The sequence below is a fragment of the Triticum urartu genome, chromosome 1 (assembly GCF_003073215.2).
Source record: "Triticum urartu cultivar G1812 chromosome 1, Tu2.1, whole genome shotgun sequence".
Lineage (NCBI taxonomy): Eukaryota > Viridiplantae > Streptophyta > Magnoliopsida > Poales > Poaceae > Triticum > Triticum urartu.
The window spans coordinates 406,398,383-406,409,341 of record NC_053022.1 but is presented as its reverse complement, the minus strand read 5'-3'; the positions used below and the strand labels follow the sequence as shown (position 1 = coordinate 406,409,341).

General features: G+C 46.6%; 1 protein-coding gene and 1 long non-coding RNA gene across 2 annotated transcripts; both read right to left on the bottom strand.

Moving 5' to 3' along the window:
• Window positions 1-2,446: 2,446 nt before the first annotated feature.
• LOC125534791 (transcription initiation factor TFIID subunit 4-like) lies at window positions 2,447-4,049 on the bottom strand. The gene is made up of 2 exons (XM_048697895.1): window positions 3,365-4,049; window positions 2,447-3,263 (listed from the first exon to the last, which is right to left on the bottom strand). Exons 1-2 carry the CDS (start codon window positions 3,796-3,798, stop codon window positions 2,984-2,986), a joined length of 714 nt encoding a protein of 237 aa, XP_048553852.1. The 5' UTR covers window positions 3,799-4,049; the 3' UTR covers window positions 2,447-2,983.
• Window positions 4,050-7,965: 3,916 nt separating this feature from the next.
• Window positions 7,966-9,423, bottom strand: LOC125534783. Its single transcript, XR_007294541.1, has 2 exons — window positions 8,799-9,423; window positions 7,966-8,697 (listed from the first exon to the last, which is right to left on the bottom strand). It is a non-coding gene; the product is annotated as an uncharacterized LOC125534783 (long non-coding RNA).
• Between the last annotated feature and the right edge of the window lie 1,536 nt (window positions 9,424-10,959).

Genomic DNA, 10,959 nt, shown 5'->3' with positions numbered 1-10,959 from the left:
AGTTTTGTATTAGGAAAGAATTTTTGCTAATTATTGCTTAATATGGACACTTAATACCCACCAAATTAAGCCCATGCATGTCTCATACGTCATGTAGCCAGGTATTCTTTGCGTATAATGGATATCATATATTTTTATTTTTTTCGCCTTTATTTTTCACCGAGTATCTAATACCTTCAATAAATCACTACGTATATACATACATAACCCAAAATAACTTAAGTGTGTTTTTGTACTCGAAATATATTGGGTATATATTAGATAGACGTACATCATGTAGCCATATTTATTTTAGGTATATACGTCGACTGATTATGTACAATATTTTTTATGTTTTTTTTCGTACAGCCGGATATTCAAGGGTGCCACTTGAAGTATATTATTGGATGTATAATATTTTCCTACACTTATTCACATAGTCGGGTATATACGTCGACCGGGTATATACAATATTTTTATACCCTTTTTCATATAGCCGGTTATATACGTCAACCAGGTATTACAATATTTTTGTCAGTGGGTATTATATAACCGTACTGGATAGTTAGGAAACAAAAATAAAATGCAATTAGTCAACAAATAAATTATTGTGTGTATACATACCCGCGTAGTACATACATTCACTAGTAAGTATATGATACCCATTTTAGATAATTAGGGAACAAAAAATGTAATAGTTGAAATAAATAAATTATTGAATACATACATACATGCGTATGCATATAATTTCATCGGTAGGTATTAGATACACGTATTAGATAGTTAGGAACAAAAATACGCACATTATACACCTGCAGCAATTCAAAAAAAAGTCAACATTAATAGTTTGATTCTATGGCAAGTCTTGCATGTCCAATTGTTAGAACCAAAAATAAAACACAAGCATGGAAAGTCTTGCATGAAGAACAGTTAGGAAACGAACTAAATATATCATGGTTTCCAAAACGATCAAGGTGCCCCATCTATTTTTATCTAGGTGCCCCATATATATATAGCCGGCCTATTCTGCTAATATTAGCAGAATAGTTATTCTGATAAGACTTCCGCACTGCACGCCCAACACGAGAGCACTGCACTTTCTATATCAAGAGCACTGCAATACAGACTAGTGAATTTCGTGTGGGGAAAAATTGCACGCGGTGTTTTTCCAGTATTGTTTTGCTCTAATTTTTTAACCATTTATCGAAACGAGGCGTATAATATACTGTTGGAAAGCTATGGATTAGGCGCAACTTCACCATGTTGAACACTTTTCGAATTTCCTCACGGTTTAAGAGCAGTTTTAAAAACGGTGCGATGGATGACGAGTGGCAACGAGCATATTTTCGTGATTTTTTCTAAACCGCCGATTGGAATAAAGCAAATGATGCGCCGTTGGAAAGATATCGTCGAGGCGCATCTTTTTTATATCTATTATTTTCTCTAATTCGTTACGGTTTAAGAGCAGTTCCAAATTTACTAAATCATGGAATTTTGTTTTTTTTTAAAAAATTGCAATTTTTAGTATTGTTTTTGCTCTAGTTTTTGGAGCGTTTGTCGAAACGAGGCATGTAATAGTCGTTGGAAAGCTATGGACAAGGCACAATTTTCATATGTAGAAATGGTTTTGAGATACCTTACGTTTTGAAGTTAATTTTGAAAATGGTCCGGTGGACGACAAGTGGCAGCGGTCGTTTTTCGCGAAATTTTTACAAACCGCTGGTTGGAATGATTCAAATTATACGTTGTTGAAAAGATATCGATGAGGCGCAACTTTTTCATGTAGAACACTCTCTCTAATTCCTTACGGTTTAAGAGCAATTTTGATTTTAACAAAATGCGGATACTCTATTTTTTTCACGACACCAAAATCGTCGTATGTACTGCATCAGACAGAAAACTGCACTGCTCCAGACTGAAAACCGCACTGCATCAGACGGTCAAGTGAACTTCATGATTTCTTTTGTTGAACGTAAATTTTTCTCAGACGGGTTTTTGTTGTCTTTTTTTTTCAACTTTTTTATGAACAAGAGTGTACCGCGGAGATGAGGGCAAGTGAAGTGCGACATATATCAAAGTGTACCTCATTACTATCTTTAATTTGTTGTTGTGCTAAATTTTTAGCACTTTCATTTTGGGCACAGGTAAACAACATCACTCTCAAAAATGAACCACATTCGAGGACCAAAAGCACTGCATGCGTTGATGTAGTCGACTGATTTTTAAAGCACACGGAACAATTTGCACTTCATACATAGACGAGCGGACTGAATGTCTTTTCGTCTGTTTTCCCTGTTTGTTTTTCTTGTTTTTTTTGTTGTTCGCCTATACCAACAAATAACAACAGAGTGAGCTGCATAAAAAATCAACTTTTTCTATTTTAGTTTCATCCATTTTATTTTTGCACTTGGCAACATAGTGAACCGTTGGGAGAGAGAAGATCACTGCGACAATGAAACAAGTGAGCTGCACTTAAAAAAGTTTTTTTTCTTCAATGCACGATTTCGAGAGAGCTGCAATTTGTACATCTCTGGACCACGAGACGGGGCGAACGAACTGCAATGATCCTCTTTTTAATCCACAGTAGAAACACACACAAATCACAATGATGCGGGACTTAAAAAATAAATGCACATTTTTGTCCGTGATATGCAAGCCAGCGCCGGCACACTGCATGTCCAGCCCCCACAGCACTGTATCTGTGCGCCCATGGGTTCCAGCCAAAATCTGAAAAGCGGAAAAATGTCAACCGTGAGCAAAATACACACAAAACCACCGTCTTCCTGCACCCCATCTTCAAAATACACACAAAAATGGAACAAGTGGGCTGCATCACAAGACTACACTCTTTTGCTTTTTTCCTTGTGTGAATGCAGTGAACCACAAGACTCCTTCAAGTGGGCTGCATCAACCCATCTACCATGGCGAATTGCAAGCAGGAGCTACCACCTTTTCCTATCAAAAAAACTGCAAGCAGGAGCTAGTGAACCTCATGCCCGGCGAACTACACAAAGAGTTTAGTGTACTGCATTAGTAAATGTACTTCACTGCATCCCTGCAAAATCTGAAAAAAATTGCCGGTGCCTATGGAGGAACTGCATGAGGGCGCGTGGTGCACTGCTCGAGGTATCCAGATGCACTGCAATGGCACGGTAAGGGACCTCGCAAACGACCGCACGCCTGAAGGGAGCCGTCCGCGCTGGGGATGGTGTGGTCGCGCCGGCGTGCACCAGCACCGAACCGCATCACGCATGCCGCCGAACTGCACGGCGACGGTCGTCGGACTGCAGAGGGGAGACGGTTTTGTTGAAACACATCAGTCCAAAATAGGAGATCACGGGGTAGGAATCGGGTCCGAGGCATAGATGCTCATCAGAGGCCTCACCGAAGAGGTGAGATGGAGGACGTCTGGTCTCCTCCTCGGCCCCTGGTGGCGGATAGGTGCGCGACGGGCACCGGTGGTTGGGCGGATCCGGGCGGTGATGGCCAGAGACAAGGACGACGAGTTGTGGTCGGGCCGGGCTGAATCCTCGCGTGGCCTGGCAGAGTTAGCACCGCCGCTTGACGCACCGGCTGTGGGCGAGGGGCGCCGTCGCCGGGGGAGATGAGGGAGAGGGTGGAGCATGGCGCTGGTGGTGGCCGTCGATGGAGAAGAAGGTCGCCGCCCCGTAGGGACCGACCTCCCAGCACCCCCGTGCGGATCTCGCCGGATCCGGCGCCGGGCTGAGGGAGTGGGGGGCTTCCACGCTGAGGGTTGGCGGCGGCCGGATCTGGTGGTGGAGGCCGCGCCGGCGGCCATGGGCGGCCGGATTCCTCCATGACCCGCTGGATGGCGCGGGAGAAACAGGAGGGCGGCGTAGAAGGTGGTGCATGTGGGACGCCGCGGTCAGAGGTGCTGGTGGGCGTCGCCGCCGGAGAAGGTGGGGAGGGTAGGCGCGCGGCCGCGCGCCACGCCGGAGAAGGTGGGGAGGAAGGTGGGGCAGTGCGGGGAGGGAAGTGGGGCGCGGGGAGGTGGCTGGCAGGGAGCTGATGGAGGTCGTGGGGAGAGTGAGCGCTGCGGGAAGTTTTTTATTGGCCCGTGCAGTTTGGTCTGTTTCTTTTGCGGGGTTAATTTGTAGCCATGGGTCTGGACGAAACTGTTATCAGAATAAGATTAGGTGTTAGCAGAATAAGACTCTTAAGGAATGTTATTATAATAAACCCACCTTATTATACGCTTACATCTCTTCTCATCTTAATGTAATTTTGTGTACCGCGTTCCAATGTAAATCAATGTAATTCGAGAATGATGTGAATTTGATAAAATATTCTCTCACTGATACTCATCAAACCTTGTTACTTTTCTATCGTGCCTATTACATTTTCATCTAATTACATTTTAAGAAAAATAAAATATTAAATTACATACTTGACTTGAATTGGTGCTTCCTTTTCTGCTTAAACATCCCCTACCATTGAGTGTGTCTTATAGTTATATTTGATATTGTCTTGGGCCATTTACATTTCTGCCCCTTACTTGAACTCACTACTCAGATTTGCCCCTAATTCCGAAGGGTGCTCAAATTTGCCCATCTGCCATCAATTTCACTTATAGAAATGCCCCTCTGTGTTGTTTTCATCCAGTCAAGGCTGTTTGACCGCTAACTTCCCGTTAGTTTGACATATTTGCCCCTCCGTCCTTACATGTGGGCCCAAACTTACTTGTTCAATGCACTCTGTCTCTCATTCTATTTCTTCAACCTCCCGGCGATGCCAGGGGCGATTTGGACAGCGGCTGGAGGCGGCGGGAGGTCATGGATCTGGAGGGCGCCGGCACTAGGATGTTGATGTGCACGTCGGGCATGTCTTCGTCGAACTCCTCGGTGGCCGGCGAGGTAACTATTCCGACTCGATTTGCCGAAATTTTTATTATTGATAATTAATATTCCAGTAACTCTGAAACTAAGAAACACTAATGAGAAATTTGAAAAATAGGAAGGACGCTAGGAATAATAACGTCCAGGGCTGGACGCCAATACCAACAACGTCCAAAGCTGGACGCTCTTATAAACAGCGTCCACTGTGTTTGGTTCGGCCAGACCCTGTCCGGCTATCTTCGGCCTTCGACTTGTACCCTCAACAACTTCCGCAGGACCAAAGCTAGACTCCGCCACCTCTAGCCCGCCGAAAATGGCACTCTAGCAACGCACCACCCTCATTTCGCTCCTTGTTATCCCTCTTTGCCAATTCCCATCGTCGTGCCTCGCTCGCAATGGTGATCCGCTAAACCCCCGTTGCTGCCGGGGCCATGGCTGTCCATCTCCGACAGCCATATCCTCCTCAGCAAGGACCGCCCCGACCTCTTCCCTGTTACGCTCGGAGCCATCTCTAGCAACACTAACTACTAACATGTCAGCGTGAGCCCTCTCTCCACCCTTTTCGCTCTCCTACACTAGGCATGTGTAACCGTGTGAGTGGATGCGTTGTGAATTTGTGCATGAATATCTGTGCATGTTGGCATGAACTCGAGTTGTTTTCTACCGAAAAAGGCCCACACCCCGCTTTATAGATAACACAACGATCATACAATTCGACACCACACCATATACACCCGAGACAGGATATAACAATGCAAAATAACAGCGACACCACCACAACCCACTCCAAGATCACAACAAGAATACAAAGAGTGTCCTGCAAGAAGTGGTTGGAGTACTCCACCATGACAGAGGTGTCACAAAGAGACGACGTTGCACCCGATGAATCATGGACTCCAAGACGGTGCCTTCAGGAAGGGCATGATACTGGAGCACCGCCACCGCCAATTCAAAAAAAATCATGGGTTTCACGAGCAAACCGAAGGAGGAGAGTAGCCACAACGCCGCCTTCACGAAGGTAACCACGTCTATAGTTGCCGCTGCCATTGGCCTGGTGCAAGCCAAACAAGGATTACCCTATCGCACGCACTGTCCGTCTTCGAGACCACTATTGGTCGCTGAACACCGGACACCATGCCGCCCGGACGCCCATGGCAGGGGTAGCCGCCCGCCGCCAGCTCCACCCATGACCCACGCTGCCGCACCTAGCAACATGTGCCGGTCGCAGCCTGCGTTGCCCGTGCCACCATGCCGCCCATCACACCGCCGCCACAACACCATCTGTAACCGCTTCGGCGCACCAGCACGCCTGTTTTCCAATGCGGTGTCCATGCCTGCTCGATCTGGCCCAGGCCTGACCTCCTGTGCATGGAAGACAAAACTTCCCCGTCGCCGCCTACGCCGATCGGGCTTCGCCCGACCACGCCCTTTGTCAACGATTAGGGAGGAGGGAGAGTGGGAGGGGGAACCCCGACGACGGTGGCTAGGGTTACCCTCGATAGATCACGGGAGCGACGCAGAAGGGAGCGGGGAAAGAGGGGAGGCCTCCTGACTAGCTCACCACTCGAGTTGTTTTCTTAGTAGCAACGAGTGTACCGGAGCACACTGTCCATGGTTGAATTGCTGGAAGCTTTCGCCCTCAAGGCAGCCCAGAAAGCAATCACGGCTTAGGTGTAGAATGCACAATTAGGCTTTCTTGCGACAGTTTTAGTAGCTAATGAATTAGAAATACATACATTCATGTGTGTTAAGACTATTTCTCCTCTAATTTGGCAAAAGCAAACTGGTCTAGAATAGAACAAATGGGCATTTCAGTGATTTGTTATCGATGCCTGACAACCATCACAAAAAAACCAAAGCTCACATATTAAATCTATTAGAGGAAATACTCTCAATTAGTTAAAACAAGAGCACCTGACCGAACCACATAACTAGACACTGTTTATAACAGCGTCCAGCCGTGGACATCATTCGCAATAGCGTCCAGCCTGGACGCCTTTGTCAATAGCGTCCTTCCTATTTTTCAAATTTCGGCCCAACCATGATCAATTTTCTAACTGCTGCGGTACTAATTACTAGTAATAAAAAAATCGGCTCAATTTAGGTATCTTTTTGCCCTCTTGTAGAATTAGGGTTCATCAATTTGGGGTTTTTATGCATTTAGGTGGATGGTGTTGGGTTTGTTTAGTTTGAATTTGAGTTCTACATCCTTGATCTGACATTCAATGGCCTCGAGATGCGCATGATGCAGCAGTGCCCGGGGCACAGGCTTATTCCTGCCCGACGCGTCGCCTGGGGAGGATCAAGCACGGGAAGAAGGTTCCTGGGGTGCCCTCTTGATGTAATTTCTCTTTTGCGCGTCATTGGGATTTGATTAGTTGTAAATGATTCTTTTTTTTGAATCCAAGTCATTATTTTGCAGCTCCCTGATGAATGTAACTGGGTTGTTTGGATTGACCCACCTCTGACAGATCATGTTGCTCATGCATTTGAGGAACTCCATGTAGGATTGGAGAAAAGCTGGCTAAAAGCTCATGATTTGGAGCACAGGGTGATGTATCTAACAGAGAAGAACAAGAAACTGAAGTTGAAGATGAAGAAGAGAAATGAGCTTATGCAAACATGGGGATTTCTCATAGTTCTTTGCATTAGCATTTTGGCAACATTGTTTTCCGAGTCGTCTAAGAATCCATACTAATTGGATGATTGTGTGTAATGTAAGGTAGTGTTGTGAGTTGTGAACTATCTTGAGTAGCTGTGAAGTGTTTGGACCAAAGTTGTACTGGTAATGTAATGTGACATGTTTCATCAGGAAACAAATTGCACTTCATACATAGACGAGCGGACTGCATGTCTTTTCGTGTGTTTTTCCTGTTTGTTTTTCTTGTTTTTGTTGTTGTTCGCCTATACCTACAAATAACAACAGAGTGAGCTGCATAAAAAATCAACTTTTTCTATTTTAGTTTCATCCATTTTTTTTGCACTTGGCAACATAGTGAACCGTTGGGAGAGAGAAGATCATTGCGACAATGAAAGAAGTGAGCTCCACTTAAAAAAGTTTTTTTTCTTCAATGCACGTTTTTGAGAGAGCTGCAATTTGTACATCTCTGGAACACGAGACGGGGCGAACGAACTGCAATGATCCTCTTTTTAATCCACAGTAGAAACACACACAAATCACAATGACAAGGGACTTAAAAAAAATAAATGCACATTTTTGTCCGTGATATGCAATCCAGCGCCGGCGCACTGCATGTCCAGCCCCCACAGCACTGTATCTGTGTGCCCATGGGTTGCAGCCAAAATCTGAGAAGCGGAAAAATGTCAACCGTGAGCAAAATACACACAAAACCACCGTCTTCCTGCACCCCATCTTCAAAATACAAACAAAAATGGAACAAGTGGGCTGCATCACAAGACTACACTCTTTTGCTTTTTTCCTTGTGTGAATGCAGTGAACCACAAGACTCCTTCAAGTGGGCTGCATCAACCCATCTACCATGGCGAATTGCAAGCAGGAGCTACCACCTTTTCCTATCAAAAAAACTGCAAGCAGGAGCTAGTGAACCTCATGCCCGGCGAACTACACAAAGAGTTTAGTGTACTGCATTAGTAAATGTACTTCACTGCATCCCTGCAAAATCTGAAAAAATTTGCCGGTGCCTATGGAGGAACTGCATAGGGCGCGTGGTGCACTGCTCGAGGTATCCAGATGCACTGCAATGGCACGGTAAGGGACCTCGCAAACGACCGCACGCCTGAAGGGAGCCGTCCGTGCTGGGGATGGTGTGGTCGCACCGGCGTGCACCAGCACCGAACCGCATCACGCATGCCGCTGAACTGCACGGCGACGGTCGTCGGACTGCAGAGGGGAGACGGTTTAGTTGAAACACATCAGTCCAAAATAGGAGATCGAGGGGTAGGAATCGGATCCGAGGCATAGATGCTCATCAGAGGCCTCACCGGAGAGGTGAGATGGAGGACGCCTGGTCTCCTCCTCGGCCCCTGGCGGCGGACAGGTGCGCGACGGGCACCGGTGGTTGGGCGGATCTGGGCGGTGATGGCCAGAGACAAGGACGACGAGATGTGGTCAGGCTGGGCTGAATCCTCGCGTGGCCTGGCAGAGTTGGCACCGGCGCTTGACGCACCGGCTGTGGGCGAGGGGCACCGTCGTCGGGGAAGATGAGGGAGAGGGTGGAGCATGGCGCTGGTGGTGGCCGTTTATGGAGAAGAAGGTCGCCGCCTCATAGAGACCCACCTCCCAGCACCCCCGTGCGGATCTCGCCGGATCCGGCGCCGGGCTGATGGAGTGGGGGGCTTCCACGCTGAGGCTTGGCGGCGGCCGGATCTGGTGGCTGTGGCCGCGCTGGCGGCCATGGGCGGCCGGATTCCTCCATGACCCGCTGGATGGCGCGGGAGAAACAGGAGGGCGGCGTAGAAGGTGGTGCTTGTGGGACGCCGCGGTCAGAGGTGCTGGTAGGCATCACCGCCGGAGAAGGTGGGGTAGTGCGGGAAGGGAAGTGGGGCGCGGGGAGGTGGCTGGCAGGGAGCTGATGGAGGTCATGGGGAGAGTGAGCGCTGCGGGAAGTTTTTTATTGGCCCCTGTAGTTTGGTCTGTTTCTTTTGCGGGGTTAATTTGTAGCCACGGGTCAGGACGAAACTGTTATCAGAATAAGATTAGGTGTTAGCAGAATAAAACTCTTAAGTGGTGTTATCATAATAGACCCACCCTATTATATGCTTACATCTCTTCTCATCTTAATGTAATTTTGTGCACCGCGTTCCAATGTAAACCAATGTAATTCGAGAATGATGTGAATTTCACAAAATATTCTCTTACTGATACTCATCAAACCTTGTTACTTTTTTACCGTGCCTATTACATTTTCATCTAATTACATTTTAAGAAAAATAAAATATTAAATTACATACTTGACATGAATTGGTGCTTCCTTTTCTGCTTAAACATCCCCTATCATTGAGCGTGTCTTATAGTTATATTTGATATTGTTTTGGGCCATTTACATTTCTGCCCCTAACTTGAACCCACTACTCAGATTTGCCCCTAATTCCGAAGGGTGCTCAAATTTGCCCATCTGCCATCAATTTCACTTATAGAAATGCCCCTTTGTGTCGTTTCCATCCAGTCAAGGCTGTTTGACCGCTAACTTCCCGTTAGTTTGACATATTTGCCCCTCCGTCCTTACATGTGGGCCGAAACTTACTTGTTCGATGCACTCTGTCTCTCATTCTGTTTCTTCAACGTCCCGGCGATGCCAGGGGCGATTTGGACAGCGGCTGGAGGCGGCGGGAGGTCGTGGATCTGGAGGGCGCTGGCACTAGGATGTTGATGTGCACGTCGGGCATGTCTTCGTCGAACTCCTCGGTGGCCGGCGAGGTAACTATTCCGACTCGATTTAGGTATTTTTTTGCCCTCTTGTAGAATTAGGGTTCATCAATTTGGGGATTTTATGCATTTAGGTGGATGGTGTTGGGTTTGTTTAGTTTGAATTCGAGTTCTACATCCTTGATCTGACATTCGATGGGCTCGAGATGTGCACGATGCAGCAGTGCTCGGGGCACAGGCTTATTCCTGCCCGACGCGTCGCCTGGGGAGGATCAAGCACGCGAAGAAGGTTCCTGGGGTGCCCTCTTGATGTAATTTCTCTTTTGCGTGTCATTGGGATTTGATTAGTTGCAAATGATTCTTTTTTTTGAATCCAAGTTATTATTTTGTAGCTCCCTGATGAATGTAACTGGGTTGTTTGGATTGACCCACCTCTGACAGATCATGTTGCTCATGCATTTGAGGAACTTCATGTAGGATTGGAGAAAAGCTGGCTAAAAGCTCATGATTTGGAGCACAGGGTGATGTATCTAACAGATAAGAACAAGAAACTAAAGTTGAAGATGAAGAAGAGAAATGAGCTTATGCAAACATGGGGATTTCTCATAGTTCTTTGCATTAGCATTTTGGCAACATTGTTTTCTGAGTGGTCTAAGAATCCATTCTAATTGGATGATTGTGTGTAATGTAAGGTAGTGTTGTGAGTTGTGAACTATCTTGAGTAGCTGTGAAGTGTTTGGACCAAAGTTGTACTGGTAATGTAATGTGACATGTTTC